The sequence below is a fragment of the Ambystoma mexicanum genome, chromosome 1p (assembly GCF_040938575.1).
Source record: "Ambystoma mexicanum isolate Mex_15411 chromosome 1p, UKY_AmexF1_1, whole genome shotgun sequence".
NCBI lineage: Eukaryota > Metazoa > Chordata > Amphibia > Caudata > Ambystomatidae > Ambystoma > Ambystoma mexicanum.
Window position 1 is genome coordinate 296,028,779 of NC_090921.1, and position 27,903 is coordinate 296,056,681.

General features: G+C 46.9%; 1 protein-coding gene across 6 annotated transcripts in view; it reads left to right on the forward strand.

Annotated features, from left to right (window-relative positions):
• SBNO2 (strawberry notch homolog 2) overlaps positions 1 to 27,903 on the forward strand; it is a 1,228,831-nt gene that overhangs the window by 579,637 nt on the left and 621,291 nt on the right. For all 6 annotated transcript variants that reach the window (XM_069647284.1, XM_069647292.1, XM_069647268.1 and 3 more), the window contains one exon: positions 16,867 to 16,984. In XM_069647284.1, the coding sequence (XP_069503385.1) occupies positions 16,867 to 16,984 (118 nt within the window). The remainder of the gene's footprint in view (positions 1 to 16,866; positions 16,985 to 27,903) is intronic.

Consider the following 27,903-nt stretch of genomic DNA (forward strand, 5'->3'; position numbering starts at 1 on the left):
AAAACTGAGCGTCGGAGGGCGTGTTCGGAAAACACTGCGGGGGTAAGTGCGTCCATGAGCAGACTGAGTGTTTTTTGACTTAAGTCTGGGTGTGAGGTGTGCACCTTTCTTTTCACCTCATAGCACGAACACTGTTTCGAGTGCTAATAAGTGACCATCAGATGCATGGACATCCTTTGCGGAAATCCAACACAACAATAATCGTCCGAGATTGCTAAGGGATCACGACAACTGCACGATCACAGATATCCATGGCTTCCCAAGTTAGCATAGAGGCTATCGGAAAAGAACAGGCAGCCAGCCTGTTCAATGAATCTCTCCCCACAGCCTAGGGGCAGGATATGGCAAGAACGGAGAAAACCAAGGACAATACCGAAATCACATGGTTGAAAGAGATAGAGAAATTGAAGAAAAAGGAAACAAGCAAGTGGTGGGAAGAATATTCACTACAGAATTACCTGGATGTAGGTCGTATCCCCCGAGGACTTAGAATTTTGACAATCCCTTCCTTTGAAGAACAGGACCCCATCATGCTTGGAGAATGGGGCGATGCCTCTGACCAATGCTCGAAAACCTTCCTGCGTATTCTAGCCAAAAATATGCAGGAAGTGACCGGACCAAAATATTGGTACAAGAGAGTGAGGAAGGTAAAAAACTCAAAATTAACATCGAGAATGGACTCAAAATATACGAAGAGGATATAAAATTGAGAAAACAGCGTAAATTCCTACGTGACAAAGGGGACTATGAACAGGGCAGAGTGTATACATTTGCACATTGTTTTGACCAAATGAGGCAAAAGGTGAAAGTAACGGCGAGTCCAATAGGACCAACAAATGCAACCAATCCTGAATCTGTAACATCAAATTCTGAATCTGATGTTACTGAAAATGAAGATGAGGATCCCATAGTTCGCCTTAATTTGTTTTTAGAAGAAATGAGGCTTTTATGCCAAGACAGCCGCACCAACAACAAGAAAACACGAGGAAGCGGAGCAGCACCAAGAGGAAAAGGAAGAGGGGCAAAAAATACTGACAGCAACCTTCCTCTAAGATCACTGCGCTCTGGAGATTAAATTATGTCGAGCCTAGTCCACGTAAACAGCAGAATATCAATTTATCTAACCATGTTTTGACAAGAGAGGAAACAAAACTATTTAAACTAGGACTCAATTTTTGCCCCTTGGCGGGTTTTGATTACGTGCAAACAAGATTAGATTTGGACAGTTTTGTCCGGAAATTGCGGTTAAAGTTTTTTGCCTCAAACACGTACAAAAAGAAAACTAAACCGCCATTAGATGGGCAAACAGATATTACTATCTCCGACATGGATACTCTTACTGCATTGGCTACTTCAACAGGAAAGCGAACAGATGTCAGCTGAGAATTCTGAAAACTTGGACAGACCGGTCATGGAACAATTGGGCATTAGCACTGACTGGCCTTCCAAAAGTAAACTTAAATGCAAATCCAAGTTTAATCCTCTCAGTGCTCAGAATATACACATCGAAGCTTTCTCAAATGTAGTAATCGATGATCTTAAACCGGAAAGGAGAAAAAATAACCAATATATCAAAAACAACTTGTCCTGGAAACAACGAAATGCCCTGTCAAAAATATGTAAAATGGATGGCTGTATAATCAAACCTGCTGATAAAGGTTGTAACATCGTTTTGATGAACAAGGTGGACTATATCAAAGAAGCTTATAGACAACTTAACGACTCCAGCTGTTATGAAAAACTTGAAAAAAATCCCATTGAACAGACGGAAAAAACAATCTGGGAATTTCTAGTGAAATGGGAAAACACAGGAATCTTAGATGAGGATATGGTGAAATTTCTGTTTACTCAACACTCCACGATTCCCACCATATACTTCCTCCTGAAAATTCAAAAAAACTCTTCCAAGCCTCCTGGCAGACCAATTGTTACATTGTGTGGCTTGCTACTCGAAAACATGTCTAAATTTGTGGATGAGACGCTGTGTGTGTTTGTTTCCACCCTGCCCTCCTTCATAAAAGATACCACCGATTTCCTCTGCAAAATTGATGATTTACCGTGGGAACCTACATACCTTCTGGCCATCATGGATGTGGTATCATTATACACATCGATACAACACGAGGATGGCATCAAGGCGTGTGAAACATTTTTGCAAACACGCTCTCAACTACCTCGACCATTCTACTATGATCCTAGAAATTATAAGATTCTGTTTAGAGAATAATGTATTCCTCTTTAACAATGAACTGTTTCGCCAAATCCAGGGCACCGCAATGGGCACCACATTTGCCCCATCATATGCAAATCTTTAGATGGGGAAATGGGAAAAAACTGTAGTATGGGCCGAAGAAAATGACACCTTCACTGACAAAATTATATTGTGGTTACGCTACATTGACGACTTATTCATTGTATGGGATGGCACAGCTCAATCTTGGAAAGAGTTTGTCAAACTACTCAATGTTATTGAATTGAATCTGCAATTCACTGAACAACACAGCAGACAATCTATCGTCTTTTTAGATGTGAAGGTCAAAATCACTGATCAAAAAATTGGGTGTGAATTACATCGCAAAACAACGGGAGCTAACATCCCACTCCACGCAAATAGGGCACACCGAAAAAGTATCTATGGAGCATTGCGTATGGAGAATTCATCCGCATTAGAAAAAATTGCAGTGATGTCAAAGACTTTGATCTAGCCAGGAAGATCACGGCTCAGAACTTTTTGAAACAGAAATATCCGAAACAGGTAATTGAAAGATCCTACCTGAAGACAAGAGATATGGATCAACAAACCCTCTTGACGACATCTCAATCTAATCTTCGGGACAGCACAAGTAATGATACCACCAGGTTAATATTAGCATTCGGAAGCCACTCATCCATCATAAGAAACATCATCACAAAGTACTGGAAGGTCCTTAAAGTTGATAAAGACCATGGTGACTTGCTTAATGAACGACCAGACATTACTTTTGTGGCCATTAAAGATTTAGTGGTCCAAAGCTATATGGCTTCTGAAAAGACATCTACAAGCAGTAACTGGCTTGCAGGCGGACAAAAAGGCTTTTACAAATGTAAAGCATGTAAATATGCGTCCAACTGCAAGAGTTATACTCATCCAATTCTGCTGACAGAAGTACAGATCACAAGCAATATTACCTGTGAATCGGAATTCGTGATATATGTCCTGAAGTGCCCCTGCTTAAAATGCTACGTGGGCAGCACGAAGTGCAAATTAAAAATACTTATCTTGCAACATATCAGAGCAATCGTCAATAAGGACCACGCATATCCCATGGCAAAACACTTTACAGAGTTTCACAATGGAGATCCTAGCACTCTGAGGTTCTTTGGTGTCCATAAAATTACCAGCGGCCCGAGAGGAGGCGATAATGAAAAACTACTACGACAGGAAGAGACTAGATACATCATAGACTTTGAGAGCAAAAACCCGACGGGCCATAACGTGAATGAGGAACTGTATACCTTTTTGGTAACTTAAGATAAGGATAACTGTTCCGCATACTACGATTCATTGAGCTCAGTATGAACATTCCCTCTCCATGTAGTCTGGGTTAAACTGGCCATTAAATTGGTTCACTGGTCTGTTATTATCAGATCTGTGCTCTAAGGGTCAGCGAAAACCTCCTGTTCGTGTTTAAAACCTTCATGTTGACCATTTCCATTCTCTGAATTGGTTGCTCCTTTCTTTGCCTTCCTCCCGGTAATGGTTTTTTGTGGGTGGTTTCATATTTTAACTGTACATTTCTTTTCCCAGATGACACCTCTCTACACAGCCTACAATTGAATATTTGAATTAAAACATATTTCGATGTTATTTATTAAATGTCAACATACATCCCTCTTGGTGACTTAATTGTGGCCATATGAGACGTTTGTCGAGCTCTAGCCTATTAAGGACAATATGGTCCTATTAACACACTACTTCATGCTGGGCCGATCTTTCATGGAGGGCAGCAGTAATTCTTTCCATTGTACATATATTTGTGGGCAAACGTTTTTTTTTTTTTTAGAGGGGGGTTGCTGTGCCTTCCCGCTGTTCACCAGGAAGGCACGTGCTGCAAGTAATAAGGGGCTGCAATTCTGCCCACTTCCAGACCCAACAGTACAAAAAGAGGCGTTGCCTTTCGGGAGATTCCATCAATCGGCCTAATACAGGCCAGGACTTCACTCCAGTAGACACGTACCTTGGGACATTCCCACCCCATGCGCCAATAATTGGCTCTATTTCCACATCCCCGCCAGCATATAAGACTAGTAGTCTGAAACATTTTGCATAGTATATGGGGATAGTATTGCCACTTGTGCAGTAATTTGATAGCGTGTAATTTAAACTGTGCGGCAATCGATACTTGTGAGGGTGTTTTACATATCCTATCCCATGTGCTTTGGTTGAACTCTGTACCCAAATCTTCCCATTTATGTTTGAGCTTCATGATTGATCTCAAGCCTTTTTCTAACACTGCTCGGTACATGTGTGTAATCAAACCCTATGTTACAGCAACCGTATCAGTTTTTCAAACTGTGCGAGTTCTCTCTGTATCTTTATCTTTACTCGCCAGTCTTCTCTCAATAGTACACCTTTATGCCGTAAGTAAAGGAAGTTCGAATGGATTGTGTCCTCGAACGTATTCCACATCTTTGACATGTAATGTCCACAGCTGTGCACTTCGGAAACTTTTTCGGCAGAGGGCGTCCTGCGTCGATGCCGTTGGGTTGGTGTCTCTCGAAGACCTCCGTTGAGGGCGATGTCACCAGATGTTATAAATAGGGTGCACGGCGCCTGTAGCCTCAGTTCCGTTTTCTTTCCGCAAACGTGTTTGCTTCGAGAACTCTGCGCGCCTCGTGTGTTTCATCGTAGTGATGTCTTCTTCTTCGACACCTCTGACGCCGCGGTCTGGCTTAAAGACTTGCCGGGACTGCAATGGTGCTTTGGCGAGAGTCACAACACCGACGACTGTTCAAAATGCCAGTCGATGACTGCCAAGGCCTTGCGGGAGCGTAAGGGGAAGCTTCAGGTGGGTAGGGGTTCTAAATCGATTAAGTCCTGAAAATTTAAAATCGTCCAAGGGGGTTTCCACCAACGACTCGTGAGTTGATTCTCGGCTTCGGGAGGAGGCCCGGGGTACTCGGTCCCAGAGTGGTTCCCGCCATTATTCTTCCTCCCGGCATTCTAGGAAACGCTGTCACCAATCGCCTTCCCCGTCTTCCTTGGAGGATGGTGCAGTAAGGAAAGTGGCATGCCCGACGAAGTCCTCGACTCCGAAGGAATGGGCTGCCTTTAAGGAGCAGATGTTGGTGATTTTCCAATCGCAGGGCACGGTTCCGGTCGCGCCTCCTACCAAAGCCGGCAGGGAATGGTCTCGTACTGTGGCTCGCACGCCTTAGGGTTCGGGTCCTTGACGCGACTCGCATCGGGAACCTTCGAGGTCCCGTTCGGAAAAGGCTCAGGATAGTCGCAATAGACGTGCTTCCAGGTCTCGGTTCTCGTCACCAGCAAGACCGCAGAAGCCGGCGTGGACTCCGTCAGCGACGTGTCCGTCAGACTCTGATCTCGAGGCTTTGCCTTCTTATCAGCCGTCGGCGCCGTCGGCACCATTGTCTACGTCGACCCCAAAGCCTTCGGTATCAACGCCCTCAGGGATTTTAGCCTGACATTTACCGTTGGAGTTCTCAGATGCAGTGGATCCTCCAAGGAAGGCTACTGCCAAGTCTGTGAGGCATGTGGTGGACTCCAGACCCTCTTCTGTCCCGAGGCAGGGTTTTTACCTCTTGACAACATAAATGAGGAATGGTTTGACTTTGAGGACCCTGTTGGGCCTGATGTGGCTCCTGTCTTTTCTGGAGACAGTCAATGGGAGGAGTTGATGCAAACCCTTCATGATGCCAGAGGCAAACCCTTCATGATGCCAGTGGGTTGGACACTTCTCCGGAAGTGGAATTTGGCAGGCCTGAGCTTGGGGCTCATGTTGAGTCTTCTTACAGGAGGCTCATGGCTAGGGTTACGGAGTATCTGGGCTGGTCCAGTCCTCCTGAAGATTTTCTACAAGATGATCTAACGGACATTTTAGATCAAGGTCTGTCCTCTGACCCGGTGGTACCTTTTCATCTCACTTTATAGAAAAGGGTGTCGGCTGCTTGGCAGTCACTGGAATCTCTTCCGGCTGTGAACAAATCGTTGACAAAGAAGTACCGCCCTTCCGTTAGTGACCCCAGCTACTTATCTACTCACCCCACTCCCGAGTGTTTGGTGGTTCAGGCGGCTACAGCTACCTCTAAGCAGGCGGCGTACCCTACCATCCCTCCTGATAGGGGTGACAAACGCTTCAACAGTTGGGCTCGCAAGGTATTTTGTGCAGGGAGTATGGCATTGAAATCAGCCAACTCCATTTGGGCCTTGGCAAGGTTTTCACACTGTGGAACTGCTTCTCTAGCGGCTGAGCATCTTCCAGAGGGGAAGAAAGGGATGGGTTCCTTGCTCTTGTGCAAGATGGCAAGGATGCCATGTGTGAATCCCTTCAGTCGGGTTTGGACACAGCCGACAGCGTTAGCCGGTCCATGGCTGTGAGCACCGTTATTCGCAGATTTGCATGGTTGCGGAAGTCGGGTTTTTCCCCGGATGTGCAAGCCCGTCTTTTGAACATGTCCTTTGATGGCGACCATTTGTTTGGCAGCAAGGCTGCACAACTCCGAAGCTGAGGCGGAATCTTTAAGCGCAGCTGTGCGTCAACCTCCGCCTTTTCTTCTTAGGGGACAGCAGTGGAGGGGCGGTTCTTTTCGTTGCCACTCCTCCTTTGGTAGAACGAGAGGAGCTGCCAGTCAAAGGGTCCATTGAAAAAGTTCCTGTGGCGGTCGGGGAAATAGAGGTGCCAAAGCTACTCAGGAAGCTGCCTCGTTGCCTTCAGGCACTGCTGCAGCCGCTCCAAAACAGTCATGAGGCCATTTCCCACGTTCGCCGGTTGGGGGCAGACTGTCTCAGCATCTGAGTGGCGAGCCATTACTTCGGATGCGTGGGTTCTGGAGACTGTTGCCCACTGCTACTGTCTTCCCTTCCTTAAGCGACCTCACGACAATCCACCAGAGAATCTCTTTGAAGCTTCCGAATCCGCTCCTTGTGCAGGAAACCTTGACCCTGCTAGACAACCGTGCTATAGAACTGGCGCCTGTAGCGTAGAGGAACAAGGGATGGTATTCCCCTTATTTTTTTATTCCAAAGAAAGACGGGGGGATTGAGACCCATCCTGGACTTGTGTGTGTTGAACAAACTTCTCAGGAAGGACAAGTTCAAAATGGTCACTCTTTCTCAGGTCCTCCAGGCCCTTCAACTTCAGGATTGGTTGGTGTCTCTGGACCTACAGGATGCTTACTTTCATGTGCTGATCCATCCCAAGCACAGAAAGTACCCGAGGTTTGTGGCTGGCGGCTCGCACTTTCAGTTTTGGGTCCTGCCCTTCGGATTGACCTCCGCCGCGAGGGTCTTCACCAAGCTAATGGTGGTGGTGGCAGCGTATCTCGGGCTAGGGGGGGATTCACGTCTACCCCTACCTGGACAACTGGTTGATCCGTGCGCGTTCTCCCGAGCAGGCATTGGATCATCTCAGTGTCACCTGCGGCTCCTTCCACAGGCTGTGCTTCTGCCTCAATTTCAAGAAGTCGCATCTGACACCTTCCCAACAGCTCCAGTACATCGGGGCTGTGTTGGACATGTCCTTGGGGAAGTGCTCGCCACCCAAGGTGAAGGCACATCACATTGTGCACATGGTCGACAAGTTTCAACATGGCCAGAGTCTCCCGGCTTTCGAACTCTTACAGTGGTTGGCCACATGGCATCCTGCATTTTTCTGGTGTCAGGTGCCAGACTGCGGATGAGATCCCTGCAATGGGTCCTCAAGCTGTAGTAGTCGCAGTTCTTAGGCAAGATGTCGGAACCTGGTCTTCTATGGTGGGCCAACGAAGGGAACCTGATGAAGGGGAAGCCCTTTTGTCCACCGTGGCCAGAGGTGACGGATGCTTCCCTCACAGGATGGGGCACTCATGCCAATGACTTGACCGCCAACGGTCGTTGGTCTGCGTCTGAGTCCAAACTCCACATCAATCTGTTAATAATGAGAGCCATCAGGCTAGCCCTGAAGGCATGTCTGCCGTGCGTGCGGGGGAAGAGTGTGCCGATCATGACGGACAACACAGTGGCCATGCATTACCTCAACAAAAAAAGGGGGGGGTAGGGTCACTCCCGCTGTGCAGAGAGGCAATGCAGCTCTGGTTCTGGGCCATCTGGCAGGGAATTTCGATCTCGGCAGTTCATCTGGCCGGAGACGAAAATGCGGCGGCGGATGCTCTGAGCAGGCAGAGCATGATCTCTCACGAGTGGGAGTTGGCTCAGGAAATCCTTCTGGAGATATTTGCCCTTTGGGGAACCTCACAAGTGGATCTCTTCGCCACCAGTGCCAACCGGAAGTGCGAGAGATTCTGCTCAAGGGAATTTCCTCAGAGAGGAGCTTAGGAGACGCATTTGTCAGGGGCCATTTGATTGGGCCAGGAGAGCGTGGTACCCGGACCTTCTAGAAATGTCTATCTGCCCTCCACTCCGATCTGCTCTTGCAAGAGGGTGGGGGGGGGGGATCAGTTTCTCCATCCAGAGGTTAGAACTCTCAACCTTCACGCTTGGTATCTGAAAGGTTGAGATATAAGGATTGGGACCTCCCGAATGATGTGATGGAGGTGCTGCTTTCGGCCAGGAGGCCAGCAACAAAATCCGTGTGGCGTTGCCGTTGCCCTAAGTTTTGCGACTGGTGCAGAGGACAAAATGTTCCATTCCTTTGGTTTTCTTTCTTGCTTTCTTTGGCCCACAGGGGCCTTCAAGTAGGTACCATTAAAGGTTACCTGGTGACGCTGTCTATCTTTAAGCGCTCGTCTGAAGAATGCTCTTACTTTGATTTCTCAATTTCTTAAAGGACTGACTAATGTCTTCCTGCCGTCGCCTTTCCAGGTGCTGGTTTGGGATCTGAATTTGGTTTTGAAATTTCTCATGGGTGCTCCGTCTGCACCTTTGCACTCTTGTCTATTGAGATTATTGTCTTTCAAGACAGTGTTCTTGGTTGCGGTTACTTCTTCTCGCAGAGTGAGTGAATTGCAGGCACTTTCCTATAAGCCACAGTTTACTGTGTTCCACAAGGACAGGGTTGTACTAAGGGTATGTCCTTCCTTTCTACCTAAGGGTATTATGAATTTCATTTGGGCCGGAAAGTGTTTCTTTCTTCTTTCTATCTTCCTCCTCCTCATCCTGTTAAGGAAGAGGAGCGACTCCATAGGATGGATCCTTGGAGAGCCCTGAGCTTTTATATTTCTAGGATGTCCATGGTCAGAGTGGACGATCAACTCTTTGTGGGATATGCTGGACATCTTTTGGGCCAGGCTGTTACCAAATAGACACTGTTCAGGTGGATTATCCTCCCTATTACTGAGAGTTACTGATTGGCGGGTAAGGACCCTCTTGAAGAGTTGCGAGCTCATTCCACTAGGGGCGTGGCTACTTTCACTGCCCTCCAACGGGGAGTTCCTATTGGGAATATTTGTGATGCAGCCACATGGGCTTCTATTCACACCTTTGTTAAACATTACTCCCTGGATGTGATCCATGGTCAAGATATGGCCTTTGGTAAGGCGGTTCTTTATTCCACCATCTGATTGGGTACTCTAAATTCTTTACCCTCCTCCATTTTCTGGTATTGCTTTGGAAGTCTGTCAAAGATGTGGAATACGTTGGAGGACACAATCCATTCGAAGAAAATGTTACTTACCAATTGGTAACATTCTTTCGACTGGATGTTCCTCTAACGTATTCCACATCGCCCTCCCAGCCTGCCCCTATGCGATTGCAGCTTACATTTCCGCAAGGCTATGTGTAGTCAAGCCACACGTTCTGGTAGATAAAACATAACCTGAGGCTATGAGTGCCGTGCATCCTATTTATAACATACAGTGACGTCACCCTCGACAGAGGCCTTCGAGGGACATCGACCCGACGGCATCGACACAGGACACCCTTTTTTCCCGAAAACGTTTCTGAAGCGCACAGCTGTGGACATTACATGTCAAAGATGTGGAATAAGTTGGAGGAACATCCAGTGGAAAGAACGTTACCAGTTGGTAAGTAACTTGTTCACCGAGATCGGATTTAGTTGGCGCGCCTCCTCGAGTTCCGGGATAGTCAGGAATGCCCCTCCCTTCCACAGCTGTCCAACCCTCTCCAGGCCTGCATCGAACCAGGATTGGTATCTTGGGTGGTCCGGAATCTCTTCACGAATCTCCGGTGCCCATAAGTGGCTTAGTGGGGATGGCCACGTCGTGACACCTACCATGTCCTCCCCTTCCTTCCATATTTCCCATATAGTACTGCGTATGGGGTGGTCTCGAAGTCTTCGCAATTGTTTGGGTCTCGGGACCCATAACCATTCTGAAAGCGTGGCCGGGGCTTGGTTATTGTCTAGTTGAACCCATTGTAGATCTATTCTATCCCTTAAGTGGGGGATTAGCACACGCAATTGGACAACTTGATAGTACAATTTGAGGTCTGGGAGGCCCACTCCACCTTTTTCTTTGGGGAGTATGAGGACATCATATGACATTCTCGGTTTCTTTCCCTCCCACAGAAATTGTAACATGGCACTTTTCACCTCTCTGAAAAACCCATCTGGAATTTTCAATGGGAGGACTTGGAAAGGATACAAGAAGCGAGGAAGGCTTACCATATTAATGGCGTTCAACCAGCCCATCCAAGAGATTGTGAGAGGGCGCCATTTTGCGAAGTCTGCATGAAACGCAGAGAGGAGCTGTGGGAAGTTTGCCTCATACATATCAACAACATTTCTTGTCAGATTGATCCCCAAGTAATGTAGCGTTGGCCTTCCCATTGTCAAACCTAGCTGAGAGAGTTCCCTGGATGGCTCTGGGGTAGGGAAAGAATAGATTTGGACCGGTTGATTTTAAACCCTGATAGCGAGCCATAGATCTCAATAAGTTGTATGGCCCGGGGTACTGAGGCCAGAGGGTTCTGTACATGAAGTAAGATGTCGTCAGCATATAGGGCTAGTTTGTATTCTCTTCCGTGTACCCGCAAGTCTTCCACCTGGCTGTCGGCTCTGAGTGTTTGGGCAAGGGGTTCCAGAGAGAGAGCAAACAATATTGCCGAGAGGGGGCAACCCTGCCTCGTGCCCCTCTCGAGGGAGAACCACCTAGAGTATTCAGAGTTCACCATAACAGACGCCGGGGGTGATGTGTACACTGCTTTGACCCCTTTTCTGAGTGTCGCGCTGAGCCCTATTTTGCATAACACTGCTTCTAAAAAATCCCATTCTACTCTGTTGCACGCTTTCTCAGCATCAATGGACAGTAGTGAGGGGGCGTTTGACATTTTTTGGGCTTCATGTATTAGAGAGTCTTACGGGTTGTTTTGGCACCCTGTCGACCTAAGATGAATCTGACCTGGTTGGAATATATTAAGGATGGCATATGGGTTTCCTGTCTTTCTGCCAACTCACGCGTGTTAAATTTAGCATCAATATTAAGGAGGGAGATGGGGGCGGTAAGATGCGCACTGTTTGTGGTCTTTGCCGTCCTTGGGAATTACTGAGATAAATGCCTGCAAAAAGAATTTGGGTGCCACTCCCGTTGGTAGAATATGATTGAATAGATCGACCATCAAGGGGAGGGGGGGATCCAAGGAAGGTCTTATAGAAACCTGCAGTGTACCCGTCGTTTCCAGGTGCTTTCCCCATCGGTAATCTTTTAATGGCATCTTCCACCTCATCAGCGGTTATGGGAGATTCTAGTGATTCAGCCTTGTCCCGGGGAAGAGTTTTGGCATATCGACACGATTCATGTAACTATTTATTTCCGCCTCCCCCGTATGACTTCAAACTTGTAGAGGTGTTCATAAAAGTCAGCAAAGGCCTCAGGAATACTTTTAGGTTCCATTGGTTAGGAGTTAGGTTAACTTTCTATGGCTGAAACCCATCAATCGGCTCGTTGCCTTCTGAGTCTAGCAGCCAGGAGTGCATCAGCCTTGTCTCCTTTTTCATAGTGTTTTTGCTTTAGAAATCGGAGCTTGCGAATGACTAGGCCTTCCTCCAATCGCTGGATTTCCTCCCTCCTTTGGACAACCTCAGATCTTCTAGCTCTTCTCCCCTCATCTCTGGACTGCGCCAGAAGATCTAATTGTGCAATCTCTTTTCTGAGTTTGTTTTTTATTAAGACCCTCTCCCCTTTCTTACCAGCTCCCTCCCTAATCAATATGCCCCTCTAGGTCACCTTCCCAGCTTCCCACACAGTGTTTTTGGATACTTCCTCCCTATCATTTCGCTCCAAGTACTCTGTGATCTCTTTTGCTAGTTCTCGAAAAACAGGGTCCTTCCACAGTGATTCATTGCACTGCCATCTCAAGTTTTTACATCTCTGATGTAGATGCTGCGTCATTCAATCGGCAGTAAGATATGTATAGTCTATTCTCGTGAATGTGGAGTGTGAGGCGGAATGTATAGCCTGCGTGGAGAGGCTGTAACTGGCGCCATAAATCATGTAATCCATATATGTCCATCATTTTAGTCACCTCGGCATGGCCACCATCAGGCGGTTCGTTCGACTCTGGGTTGCCAGCTTGCCTATCGAGTGCAGGGTTAGCCCACATATTGAAAATCGCCCCCAAGAATGACCTCTCCCTCGAGCATAATCTTTGGGATCATGTGCTGAAGAAAGCGAGACTGTCCCGTGTTAGGCCCATAGATGAATGCTAAAGTCAGAGTTGTGTTGCGCAGTCTGCCTACCAGGACGATGGCTCTACCTCCTACGTCTGACCAAGTCTTTATAACTTCAAATTTGAGTCCCTTTCTAACCAGGATACCCACGCCCGCTTTTCGTAGGGGGCCTGATCCCCAGTATTCGAGCCCCATTTTGGCATAAAGGACCTAAGTTCCTCCCCACGTAATCATCTAGTCTCTTGAAGGAAGAGTATATCGAGGTTGGCTCTCCTGAATTCCCCAGAGACTAATGACCGTTTGGTGGGGGAATTAAGACCCTTAACATTCAAGGTGCGAGCTCTAAGGAATCCCGATTTGTCTGCTAAGCTGTCCGTTGTCTGGGACATAATTGCTATCTATATGTCTGAACACAGGCCCCAACCAATAATCATTCAACACCTATGTTATGACACTGCGTGTACTCCCTCTCCCGCTCCCCTCACAACCCCTCACTGTCCCTATGCGGCGTCCGATCCATCTGGGTTATTCTCACCCAGTCAGTCTCGGACCACCAGCGCAGATCATACCTCTTTTGGTCCTTTAACATAACACTTCTAATATGAAAGAGCCCCCTGTGGTGATCTCCCCCCCCCTGTTTTATACCACGCTCTGGCATCCTTGTCGTCATCACCCTTTGCTTGGTTGATACAGGAGTTGTTTATTTGGAAAACGTCCGTAAATCGTCAACCCGGGCCGACGTTCCAGTAACATCATCAGTACGAAGCAAAGAGTTCAGTGTTCCATGTCTGGGGATGCGTTCATCCTCCTAAACTTCCTTGAACCTGGTATCTTTCTGCGCCTTGGTCCTTTGATCCTCCACTCTCTGTCTCCATTTCTTCCTCCATCCTGGACCGATCCCTCCTCCTGATCTCCGACCAAGTCTGTTTTGCAGCTGCCAATGTCCTTTTCGGTTTTCATCTTTATCGTGCTCCCCTCCCATTCAAATGTCAGCGACAAGGGGTATCCCCAAAGGTATCGTACTGCCTTTTTTTCAGGAATTTGGGGAGTGGGAGGCATTTCCTCCTCATGGATAGAGTGGGAGAGGAGAGATCTTGGTAAATAAATACACTCGCTGTGTCCAAGGGGATCTGCGTGCCACGTCTGGCCTTGTCAAGAACTTGTGCTTTGTCTGCATAGTTCTGAAATCGAGCTAGTATTGTTCTTGGGGGCCCGCCCCCAGCCCCCGCTGAGCCACCAGCATGATGGATGCAGTCTAGTTTCGATCATCTACAGAGTCATCCTCGAACAGAAGTTTAATTAGTGTGTGCAAACCTCTTTTTAGATTGGTCATTGTCTCCCCCTCTCTTTCCGGAACGCCGAAAACGCGTATATTATTGCATCGCTCAAGATTCTCCAGGTTGTCGACCTTTAGGCGACATTCCTCTTGCCTAGTTTCAATATCTGCGATCCTGGCTTCCATCTGTGATTCTAGTGTGGACAGGGTCTGGTTGTGCTCCACTTCTTCCAGCCTCTATTTTGTCAATCCTATGAGTTATTTTGTCTATTTTTCTGCTTATATCGTCTCAAACTCTTTATTTCAGACAATAGGCCGGACATATCTGCTTTGGTTGCGCTGCTTCTGGCCTTGAGGACGCCATCGCAACGTCGCGGGAGGCAGGGGGGAAAGTTGAGTGCGATGCAGGCAAAACATATAAGATGCAAGCATTTCCTTAATGTTCATGTGCACAAAGCCCAAGGCACTTGGAAGGATGATATTTGAGGAAATGTGCGAGGGCACTGCACGAGCCGCTCCGTTGTCTTCTTTCCACGTGGAGAGAAGAGGGCAAACGCCCCTATAATAAGAGGGCCCAAGCTTCTCGACAGAATTTATGGGTTCAAGGGCAGCAGAGAGAGTTAATTTTCCCCTTGGTCGCTGCGTCCGATGAGAGAAACTGGTCCTAGCGCAACCCTCGTCGTGCCCCAGAGATTGTTCATAGGGAACGGGTATAGTGTGAGGTCTGACAACATCACGAGGGATCACCAGGAGCGAGGAGAAGTGTCTGTGGTTTGTATTGTTGAGAGGGAGAGTGGCCGCACTGTAGGGCCGGGGCACAGCCACCTAATGAGCGGCTCCTTGGGGGGGGAGCGCTTGGGGATGTCTCTATCAGTGTTGTGGCTTTCACCAGATTCCTGTGGCGGCGTGAGAAAGCCTCTATGTCGCTGAGTGGGATACTTAGTACCTGTGGTTCTCCCTTATTGACTGGTTTTGTTGCTCTACTTAAGAGGGATCATGTTACACCACCTGCGAGATGATTTCAAGACGAAGGACGGATGTGTCCAGAATAATTCCAGGAGTAAGGGGTCTGAGAAGTACACCACTTGAGTATGTGGTCTATTTAGGTCTTTCAATGGGGCGTTATGCAATGCAGGAGAGTCCCGCCATCTGTGTTGACTCTCCTGGTCCCCCACACTTTGACTGTCTAGGATCGACAATGTGATGTTGGAGTTTACTTGGGGAAGGGGTCTTTGTTTGCTCATGAGGGCAGAACGAGAGACTCGGTCCAACAGATTGCAAATTCAGTGTCTTTTCCCTATGAGGAGCAGTGATTACCATTTCTCATTTCCCACTTCTCTCTTTGATGTAGTAGATCAGAGGTCCATGCGTGTGAAGGACTATACTGCTCGCGGAGGTATCTGTCATACGCAGTACAAACTTTGCAGGGTCTGTACGGCTTCAGAGTGAACCCAGGGACATATTTGCTTCGTGCTCTGTTGGTTGAGCCCACCTGTGGCGCTTAGCATGCAGTTAGCAGCCAAGTTTAAACTACGTGTTCATAAAAATTGCAGTGTCTATTTGTAGCTCCTGGTGACCAAGTCCCTCACTGGAGCGTATAGCACCAGACAAGTGTAGAGCCCTTGCAATCCCAGTATATCTGAGTGGAGTCTGGATTCACTAGTATTTTCCCCAGGGGTTAGTAACCAACACTTACTGTATTCGCCACTGTTCGTACCTCGGGCTCCGTGGGGGCGGTCCGTGTTTCGCTGGATGTCCAAGGTGACATCTGATCGGTGGGCACACTGCTTCCCGTGCTTCAGGCCTGTTAGTTATGCAGGTCCACAAAGATCGGCTGGGTCCACGGGATGTCTCTCCGGCATCACCGCAGGAGCCTGCGGTCGAGGGAAGGCCCCTCCATGCGCCTGGGGTTTGATACAGCGGTTCTTATGAGTCGGCTGTCCCTCGGGCAGACTTGCGTGGTGCGCCTCGAGGGACCCTGGCCACTCGGAGCAGGCAAAATGTTCAAATCAATTTAGAATCCAATGCTGGAGAAGAAACATGTTGCATATAACTGTTGTCACCTTTGCTATATTTCATAGATTCACGGGTGTCCACCAGACTCACCTAAGAAGCATGGATAGATGTGTTCATGCTTGAAACAACTTGATTCAACATCAGAAAAAATGCTCTCCTGCTATCAATTTAATTTAGGCACCTCATTGGCAGGACTCGTATGGATATAAAAGAGTTGGGGATATCAAGCCGACGTTTTCTTCCTGTATATTCCCATGTCAAATGCAAACCAAGGATTCCCACCCTGATGACGGGGGAAATGTTATTAGTTTGTGAATCTATATAAGCTTCCATTGTTGGCGAAAAGCAGTTTAATAACTTTTTGCCCTCCTTTCCAGAGCCTTGTATCACACTCACTCTCTCACCCTCTTTATTGTGCCAGTCTGACTCAAATTGTCACCTGTGATCTCTTCAATAGGAGTGGTGCATTTAAGTGTCAAATTCAATACTGCACAGTTATTACAGCTTATTTTCCTTGCATGAATCGCTTTGTTTTTGTTTCCCCTCAGCCAGTATGCTCTATGGTCAATGTTTTTTGACAGTAGTGTAGGAATACAGAAGTAGGGGCATGGCAGACTATCACTTTTATTCTCTGCAGGGTGTGTAAGTTAAGTGGGCTTGTTTTTATTTTCTTAGAAAACATTTATTTTGAAAGACGTGTCTGTGTATATCATGTTAGCTTTATTTTCAGGAATTCATATTTTTAGTATTTAGTACATTTTGGAATATCTTTCCTTAACAGTCTGTTCCCAGATTGTTTTTGACGAATGCCACAAAGCCAAAAATGCCAGTTCAACAAAAATGGGCAAAGCGGTTCTTGACCTTCAGAACAAGCTGCCCTTAGCACGGGTCGTGTATGCCAGCGCCACAGGTAAGTCCTATACAATCTGCCCCCAGGCGCTTTTGCAAATTGATTTTCACTGTCATGTCCATATCATTCAGCATGCACATAGTTACAAAACAGTTACACATGATAAGATATGACATTTATAACGCACCTACACACAAGTGTTTCAAGACACCTTTCATAGACACCTGAATCTTTCAGACTGAGGTTGCAGCATTTTTCCTATCGTTGAGTGAGTGAAGTGGTAATAAACCTAGATCTCCAATGGTCTCCCACTGTTCAGTGTGGGGCACGATCTGTTCACAGTTCTGGATGGGAGTGCATTGGCAGTGCCCTTGGTTAGAGGATCGCTAGTCATTGATAAGGAGAGTGGGGGCTATACTGTGGCCTTCCCACAATCTCATCAGTGTTGCAAGGACAGCCCTTCTGCTTTGTTACAAGAACACATTTCCTTAGCTCATCTCTGGTACCTGGGCTTCCCATCCTCCCCTTTGTTATAAGGATAGCTTCCCTACCCTCCCATTTTATTTTGGCAACCTACCTGCTTCTAGAGTTTTTAGATTGAGAAAAACTAACCCCAACTGTTCGAAAGCTCACCTTCTACCTGATGATGCAGTCCAATATACTGTACTCAGCTGGCTTTACTCTGTTTAGACTTTATCTTCCAAGCCAGTCTTAGTTCAAAGCCTGACTGAAAGCATAGCACAAAAATAAAGCCATACTCTGTCACCATGACTTCTGAGGCAGGAGATTTTAGGTATGTGATTTGGTGTTGTGTTTAATGACTCCTGAGGGGGATAAAAGCAGACCCCCTTTCCCACCCACCTTGTCTACTGCTGGAACTCTGTATCTGCAGTCCTGGAAAGGGTCTTTGATGGAGGAAGGACCGCAGTTTTGCACCAGTATCCTATAGCGCTGCACCAAATCAGACAGTTAAGCTCTGCCTCTCAAAGAAAATCAGAAGACAGACTGTGATTCAATGGAGACAATAGGATCGCAGCTCCTGTTCGAAAGCTTCAGCTCTCTGATGCTCCTGGCCGTGCCTGCATTGCTGGATCCAGCAGTAGGGGCCCCATCACTGTCGGGCCCTGAAGACTTCTTATGCCAAAGGGAGCAGAGTTTCTTCACCTCAAGGATTTCAGACATGTGTCCTGGTTCTATCTTTCTCATCTGGGAAGCTCCAGAGGCCTTTTCTGCTTTTGGTTCTGTAATCGCACTGCCAAACTGTCGTCCCAGTCCATCTTCCTTGACTGCCTCCTCTGCGGTTTGACTTTGTAAGAATATCTTCAATAAACATTCTTCTCTGGGGTCGCTTCAAGATGAATACCCCTGGCTCAGGAGGCAAATTCAGTGCGCAAGGACAACGGGGGAGGTCTACATCTCCGATTACTGCCAAACCTGAGCATCTTAACCTTTCAGCTCCTCCGTCTACACAAGTTGGTAGTGTGACTGAGCAGCAAGGCTTATCTCAGGAGGGGTCAATGTGAGCTATATGGTTTCAGCATAGTTTCACATTGACAAGTATTCAAATACCATTTATACACAAAGTTTCTTGATTACATAATTATTAATTTAAGTCAATTTGAGAATAAGCCTTCTTTAGAAGGGAGCAATTGGCAACAATAAAAATACATTTCAAAATACACTTCTTCAGTTCACTATACCCTTTTGGGATGGCACGCAGATTTTCCCACACCCTTAGGTGACTTCAATAATTAAGACATTAATATATCACTTTTTCACACTTAAATGGTAATGCTGAAGTTGTGGCAAAAAGGAAAAGGTTTTAGGAAGGAAACAATGGTTAACAAGTTTCTCAAACAGGTAAGAACTTTTGAACTCCTCAATGCAATGTAGATTAACACTTTCCCAGCTATACAAGTAAAGAATGTATGTCTTTTTGGAGGGATAGTTAAAACACTGTCGGAGGTTAGAAGAATCTTCAGGGAGCCAGGACAGCCAGTGTCACTCGATCAAAGTCTACGGGAACTGAAGCACTTCTTGAAAGTAAGCAAAAAGTCTTGCACAAAGTTAGAGTTTTGTTAAAAAAGAAATCACTGTTGGGCCACGAGTGTCATTACCCATGCCCCAGGCCCTCACTGGCAAGTCAGCCTTCCAGTTAGGGCAAGGTCAAAGGCCTTAAAACCTCATCCAAGACTCTCTTGGAGTCAGTCCTGGTGCCTTTTGGGCCAGGCTCATAACCATCATGAAGACCATCATTAGAATGGGACTATTTACTTGGGACCATCTAACTTTGGGGGGGGTGGTGAGAGGGGAGAATCAGCCAACATGGAGGCACACACATAGCTCAGTTACAAGGAACTGAGCTATGCGGTCTAGTCTTTTGGGTGTGGCAGGCCTGGGACTACTTTACCTGGACTACTTTGGGTGTGGCAGGCCAGGGACTATTTTACCTTGACTACTTTACCTGAGACTATTTAAACCACACCCAAACATCAGAACATGCTTTGTGTTGTTCTGCTGTGGGCAGCGTAACGCTCACCGTGTCCAGTTCTTTGATGTCCGCTTACCAAAACCAAGGACCTGCAGAGAGAGAAAGAACACTAGGAAACTTACCTGGAACAGTATTCTGTCTTCAATCAATCGCTGACTTCAGTTCCACTCACCTGAAGGTACGAACTCCATCATCTGGCACCGCATGCATCCTGGAATACCATAACCTGGAAAGAGGAGAAAGAAAGACAGCATTAGTAAGCGTTTACTCACGTTTCCTCCCAAAATAAGAAAGTCGCACAATTCTTACCTGGGTAGTCACCACCTGGTAAGTATCATTGCTGGAACATTACTGCGCTCGGCGAGGAACATCGCAACATGCAAGGAGAGAAAAGACACAGGTTAGCAATATAGAAGGCGAAACAGCTGCGCATTGCGCATTACTCACCGGACAGCATCGCGCACACCGCGCTTTCGCCTACCGGCCCATGCTCATCTTCAAACTACATGTAAACACCAAAATACCTTTTCATACCTAAAAGGAAAGAAGCAAGACTTTATTCGAACTAAACGGAACATAAGAACTGCATATAAAGACTGCAAAGCAGCAAACCTACGGAGTCGCAGCAGGCCTGGATTACCACAGGGGTGCTTGCACCAGTGAAGTAACTTGGTTGCTGCTCACACCCACATCTATGCGCTACTGCCCCGAGGAGCAGGACGGAGAATCCACCTTTTACAATATTAAGGTGAGGAAAAGGCCCAAGGGGAAGGAAGGAGTTGAGGCCAAGGGAGGTGGGAAAACATGAAGACAATCTGGTATTGAATCCAGCTCTCCTATATTGCAGACCCATCTTTAACCAGAGGCGTTACCATGGGACCGGGAGAGGGTTCGAGAGTGCAAATCATCCAACCAGGGCTGGGTGGCTTCCCCGTGGATACCAGGTGAGCGTAACACGAGCTGGGAGGCTTGTGAAGGGCAAAGCTGCAAGCAACTCTGCAACAGGCAGCAAATGCAAGTCTCAATGGGGAGCAAACAAGCTACACAACAAGAGTTTAGTATCCCTTAGTTCACAGTACCTTAAGTCTGAAGAAATTGGTTCATACTGACTTCTGTTCCTGTTGTAGTATGGCAGATCCTGTTGTTCTTGGGCCTCAGTTGAGGGATAAAAAAAGGGGGAGGATAGGACGTCTGGGGACTCCTGCACTACGATTCGAAGGTTTGTGGCAGCAATAAGCAAAGTTCAGATCAGCTTCTTGCGAATAGCGCCACCGCGGTTCTTGGCCACCTTGTGGACATTCCTTGCTTCTGGGGTCCAGCACTCTGAGGTGGCACAGGCTTGGTGAGCCCTGCGTCGAGGGAGTCCGGAGGATCTTTCTGGAGCTCATGTCCGGCTTAAAAACGATGCCCTGGCACTCTGTTCCTGCAGCAGCAATGGAAGAGGGTTTCCAGGGCTTCTCCAGTCGAGGCGAATTCGGAGCTTCAGCACTGCAGCGGGGCTTCACTGGGAAAACCAATGGTCCAGGAGTTGCATCAAGCTTCTCTGCCAAGTCCTCTTTCGGATTCCTTCGTCCAGTGGTCGACTCTGCCTGCCTTGCAAAGCACCTGGTCTTTTTTTATGCAGGTCTCTCCCATTCATGGGTGTATTCCTGTAACCAAGGAGACTAAGCACAGGCAGTTTCGGGAACCTCCCTTGCTTCCTTGTCTGCCATACACGCTGGAGCCAGAGGTGGGCTTCAACGGTGAACCCCACCAAAGATAAAACTAACAACGGGACCAAACTTGGTTTGGGGCGCAGAGTAAATCTCAAGAAGGATCTTTACCGCAAGAAATGGCGAAAAACGTAGACCGGGGCCATTTTGACTGTGGGCACCGATGGGTGCTATACTGCAGCTGCAAACACAGCCCGTGGTAAAAACACACAATGTTAGGAAAAAGTAAACCACTGCCCCCAGCCATTGATTGTAGAAAGGGTAACACAAACATTTTGGATTTATCCGTGAAGGTGAATATTGGGCTTTGAAAAGGTTTCTTTATTGACACAGGAAGAGAATGTCATCTTCATAGCCATTTGCTCACTGAGATGCAAGGATGTTGGTGACATTGCATGTGCGAAGGGCCAGAAGGTAAATGATAAATTAAATGATATATAATTTATATAGCTCTCATACACAAGTCTTTCAGAGTGCAACCAGGCAAAGGGAGGGGAACAGGGGAGCAACAAAAACAACGGCCTTACTAGGCCTAGTGACATTAAGAACACGCAAGTGCATGGGAAGGGGTAAAGGGGGAAGTGCATGCAAGGGGGGAGAGGCGGAAAGTGCTGAATAGAGGAGAGAACAGAAAAATAAATAAGGGCGATAAACCGTGGTAGTGCAGCCAGCAAGTGGCAAGTGCTAGGTTAAGCAGATTGGGTATATCTGGTAAGTGCAGAGGAGACAGTGGGTGGGTGACTGTATGGATACAGATACAGATCCCAGTACAAAGGGTGACCCGGAGGCACTGCAGGAGAGTGGCAGGGTGAGCAGGTACCTGGCCCGAAGGACAGAGGGTGGCCCGGGGGAAAAGTGCTGAGAGAGAAACAGATCAGCAGGGGAGAAGAGGGGGCAAAGGCAGAAGCGAAGTGGAAGGCCTTGAAGTGTTTCAGGAGCCGCAGATGGTTTTCCTCAAGTTTCTAGGTGGCAGGGAGGCTGTTCCAAAGGGAGGCTCCAGCTGAAGACCGAGATCTACCCCCATCTTATTTGTTTGAAAAACGATTGATCCTGAGGAAGTTTGAAGTAGAGGAGCGAAGGGCTTGAGAGGGGGCAGAGGTATTTACGTAGGGATAGTTGAAGGTATTTTGGACCCAGATCCCAGAAAACCTTGTGGGCAATGCAGAATGTTTTAAATGTAATCCTTTCATCCACTGGGAGCCAATGAAGGGATTTCAAAGCTGGAGAGATATGATCCCAGGGCTTGAGGCCAAGGACAAGTCTTGCAGTCCTGTTCTGGATTAGTTGTAAAGGGCGGAGAGTGGAGGCAGGTAGATTTAGAAAGAGGTTGTTATAGTAGTCCAACCTGGAGAGAACGAGAGCTTGGGAGACCGTGTGCTTCTGAGGGAAGGAGAGGAAAGACAGAGTACTGCTGAGGAGTTGTATTAAGAAGTGTAACTTTTTAATTATGTTAGAGATGTGTGCGGAGAAGGAAAGTGAGTTAAAGATGACACCAAGGTTCTTGGCCTCGCAGTTAGGGGTGGGAAAAGGCCCGAGGGAGGCCAGCCAGAGAGTGAGAGGAAGGATGTTGAAGGTGTAACAATGAGGAGGATCTCAGTCTTGTTGGCCTTTAGACAAAGGTTGTTGTTGGCACACCAATTTTGAATGCCGATTAAGCAATCGGATGAGGGAAGGAGAGAAGGTGGCTGAAGGAAGTTTGAAAATGAGTTGGGTGTCATCAGTTTAGCACTGGAAATTAGAGCAGAACAATTTCGTTTCGACTAGAGAAGCCACTTCTCCCCTTGAGTTGGTGGGATCAATCAACTACAAAGTAAGTCACCAGGACATCCTCCCGGAGCTGGTTGAAATTCCACTGCATTTGCTGCTGGAACTGAATAGCCAGGGAGAGGAACACCAGATACTGTGTTTCTTTTAAGTTGGCCAAGATCTCCGGGAATATCCTCCGGACTCCCAGGAAGCAGGACTGACCGAGCCTAAGCCTAAGCCACCTCAACAGAGTGCTGTACCCCAGATGCAAGGAAAGCCCATCTCTACAGCTAAGAGTCAGCGGTAGTGCTATTTACTGAGACGTGAGGAGCTGAAACTGCAAAGTGCCACTGAATAGAAGTTGGTCCTTTTCTGTCGCGACCGTCCCGTTGCAGTGCAGAAGTCCTCCAGACATCCTCCCTCTTGTCCACACGACTGAGGCCCAGGAACACAGGATCTGCAGAGCTGCCCAGGAACAGAAGCCAGCTGGAACTATTTTTCTTCTAACCAAAGGTACTGTAAAGTCTGAGAGAACTTTACTCTTGTTGTGTAACCTCACTTGTTCTCGGTTGAGACTTGTCGTGGTTGCTTCTGTAGAGTTGCTAACTGCTTCTTTACCTCTCAAGCCTAATCAGCTTGTGGCCCTGCTCTGATTTCTTCTTTCTACAAAGACTTCTAAAACATTGTGCAAGCCTTTAACCTATCTGCAAGAATTGCTTCAGCTCACCTAGACTTTTGTCCAATTGACTTTGGCCTGGCCTGGCTCCCTGAATTACGTTTCTTCACTCTGTGTGTTTCTGTCTTCCTTCCATGAAAGGTTAACTTGATTAGCATTGGGGGGTTACACAAAGTTCTTACCTGCTTCTGAATATTTGTGAGATCTCTTGTTTTGTTCTAATAACCTTTCTTTGAAATACTCATAAGTAAGAGTGTGTATTTTGGAGTGTATTTGTGTGTTAATATTATATTGCCCCTTCTGAAGAACGCTTACTCAAACTGACTCTTAAATAAAATTCTCAACATGCTACAAACTTGTGTAATACAGACTTATACCAAGGGTTGGGTTCCTATTGCCAGGTGGTCAGGGTGGTTGTTGTGCACCTAAAAGGGTACTGCATACAATCTTGCCTAACAGGGAACAATTGACCCCAAGATGAACTCGACTGAAAACCCTCTCTGATGGCTGTACTTCCATTGCTGCTGCAGGAACAGAGTGCCAGGGGACAAGAACTTCAGAATAGAGTGCATAGTTTTTTAGCCGGACCCGAGCTCCAGGAAGATCCTCCGGACTCCCTCGATGCAGGGCTGACCAAGCCTGAGCCACCTCAACAGAGTGCTGCGCCCCAGAAGCAAGGAAAGTCCACAAGGTGTCCAAGAACTGCAGAAGTGCTGTTAGCGAGAAGCTGAAACAGTGAAGCGCCGGTGATCTGAACTTTGCCCATTGCTGCCGCCGACCTTCGAAACGTAGTGCAGGAGTCCCAGACTTCGTCCCTCTTGTCCCTACGACTGAGGCCCAGAAACAGGATCTGCCAGACTACAACAGGAACAGAAGCCAGCTGGAACTATTTCTTCAGACCTAAGGTACTGTGAACTAAGGGGTGCTTACCTCTTGTTGTATAGCTTGCTTGCTCTCCGTTGAGACTTGCATTTGCTGTCTGTTAAAGAGTTGCTTGCAGCTTTGTACTTCACAAGCCTGCCAGCTTGTGGGCCAACAGTGATTTCTGTTTCAACAAAACTCTCTATAACATTGTGCGAGACATTTTAGTTACCTTAAAGAAGTGCCTCGGCTCCCCTAGACTTTGCGCAGTTGACATTGGCTCTCCTGGCTCCCTGAATACTCTTCTAACCTCTGACTTTACTATCCCTCAAAAACGTCATACATACCTTACTTGTATAGCTGGGAAAGGGTTAACCCACATTGCATTGGGCGGTTCAAAAGTGCTTACCTGTTTGAGAAGCTTAACCATTGTTTCCTTCCCTAACCTTTTCCTTTTTTCCCACAACTTCAGTATTAGCACTTAAGTGTGAAAAGTGATATATTAATGTCCACAGTGTCCAAGTTATTGAAGTCACCTCAGGGTGTAGGAGGAAAATGTGTGCCATCTCATAAGGGTATCTACTTATTGAACGGAAAAAGTGTATTTTGAAGTGTATTTTTATTGTTGCCAATGTAGCCTTTCTAAAGAAGGCTTATTTTAAAACTGAATGTTAAATTAATAATTTAATCAGGAAACCTTGAGTAGAAGTGTTATTTGAATACTTGTCACTGTAAAACTCAATGTTGCAACCCTACAGCTCACATTGACCCCTCTTGAGATCAACCTGGCTGCTCAGTCACACTACCAACCTGTGTAGTACAGGCCTATACCAAAGATTGGATTACCTATTGCCAAGAGGACAAAGCTAGTGTAGTCTCCCACATGGTTACTACATACAATCTTGCCTAACAAATCTAAAAGCTTCTCCTCAGTCTTGGTCTACTCCCGTCTCCCAGCAGAAAACAATTTGCTTAACATCTGATCATCTGGCAAAATTACTTCATCCTTGCTATCCTATTAGGCAACATCAAAATGTACCAGTGAAAACAATCATTTAAGCTGCCATCCAAGACTTAGCCTTGTAGGGCGGACAACCGGCAACCAGACAAGTGTATGACAGTCCTCTAAGGAAGCAGGCTCGGCACACTTCTTGCAAGGATAACAGTTCCATTTCCCCAAAAAATCATAACATGTCAGTAGGGGCATTCAATCCCGACTACCATGGGGCGCTGTGAGAAACCTACCGGTATTCTCCCAAGCAGACCTCAAGAATCCCTTCTTACGGTGACCAAGGAACGGCTGCCACACCCAGATCCCAACCCTACCCTAGACCGAAGATGAAGGGGAGGAGGACAGTGTCCCTGAAGCTTTTGTAGGCAGTACAACATCTGCCTCCTTTCCTCATCGCATCTCATGCCCAAATCGAACAACCCCTCCATATATAACAAATTCCCTAGGAACCAACACCCTGCTGTACTCGAGAACCACAACTACCATAATGCCTGTTTTTCAGTTTCTTACCCCGAATATTCCCAATCATTCTTCTCCTCTTCCCTAATGCTTATTTATTTGTGAACTCCCACTCTACTTTAACAAAACAGTATAGTCCTCACATTCCCCTCTATTCATTTCACGTTACTAGTCCGGATTACTCCTGTTTATTTTACAAACCCTACCTATCTCACCCTTCTGAGTCCAATAAACCCCCAGGTACGAGGGCTATAATTCCTTATCGCACCTTTTCCATAGGATACTTGGAAACTCTATCACCCCCCTTTCCCGACACAACCACTTTCCTATACTATGAAAACCGATGGACTAACCACAATACTGATTGCCTAACATGTCGCAATGCAAGGATCAGGCAGAGTCAGACAATTAATAGTATGCATACACACCTGGCAGCCCTTTCCTTTCGCCACAGGGATAAAAGGTGGAGCACGAGAGCACACAACGAGCAAGGCAGACAGACCGCACGACGAGCGAGCCAGCTCAGCACGGCAGTTCAAGAGGAGGAGAAAGACGGCGCGATCCGAGAAGGTGACCAGGAGAGTAGCGACCTTGCCCTTTCCGACCAAGGCCCTTGAAACATCCACGGAAGGAATTGTAAGACCGCAAACAATAGCCAGCTTGTGTTGCAGCAGATTTCAATGATGCACATGGCCCTCTTCCAGTGATAACCAACCTGGGGAGAGACACTTGCCACTTTTGTACCGGCCTTGACAACAGAGACTAGCAAAACCAAAAGTCGAGGGGTGAGCCGATAAGAAACCAAACTTTGTTGGAACAAAAGTAGCAAACAGCTAATTGAACAAAATATTAAGAACTGTTAATGTGAAAGGGGGAAACCAACTACAGAGGAGTCTGGCACCACGTGGATGCTCACTCTGGAAACTCTAGGGGATGACCCTATTGTTGAAATTACTGTTACCAGAAGCCCTTGGGAAAGGCGAGAAGAAAATCAAAGGGTCATACGGGGGTCTAGTAAAATCCTCTGTACAGTCAAAAGTCTTTGACTGGCAGATGATCATAAAGAACTGTTCAAGGAATGGTATTATTGGCAAAGTGAGTGAACACGACAGAGGGTTGTCCACAGTGAATTTTTTAAAAAGACATTAAGATTTGTGAATGTCAGAAGAGATATTGTTGAAAGCCGTAGTGAACCCGACGGAGGGAGGCCAACATTCGAAAAGGGTCTGTGCCCAGAAGAGGGGGATACAGGGGTGAAAAGATGTCACCCACCGTACAAGCAGAGAGGAACCTTTGTTTTATGTTTGGAACACATCAGATCCTCGGAGGCAAGAGACTTTTTGTAGAAAATAGATTTAATCACCGAAGGCCCTGATTGTTGAGAGCGGAACTGTAGCCTCGTGCTGGGAAAGCTTCAGTGTGTGCTGTGCTCAGGAATCCCACCTTGTCCCGTGCTCAAAACGTGGGGAAGGGAGAACCACGGCTGACACATCCTGACTTATTATTTGTGAACACTTCTTTCTTTCGTGTAAATTCTATCCCACACTCTGTTTGTATTTAGCGTAAGGATTGGCAATGGGTTTTTCGTAATATAGGCACTTTTATTTGACAAGACGCCACTAGTACTGCCTTATTGTTATTTGATGGTCATAGCTTGCTCCCATTTTAGATTTCGGTTTAGATTAGGCATTTTGTCAACCTGCATATACAGTTTAATAGACACGCTTGAACTGTGATCACTTGTATGTGTTTACTGTTGCCTCCATGAGCTCCTTACTACGCGCACTGGATATTGCCAAGCAAAGCAGTGTGTTTTTAGGAACACAGTCTCAAGTGATGCAAGCATTATACATTGTTGGTTCTCTGTGCCCATTGTCCCTGCTCTATGTACATCCCACCATTGCATATCAGCTATCCACCGATTGGTTCCCAAGTTATTGTCAATCTCCTTACACATGGTTTTTCTCCCCATGAACACCTCACGTGATGTGCACCTGGCAGTTGGACATGAGCTCAGTGGAT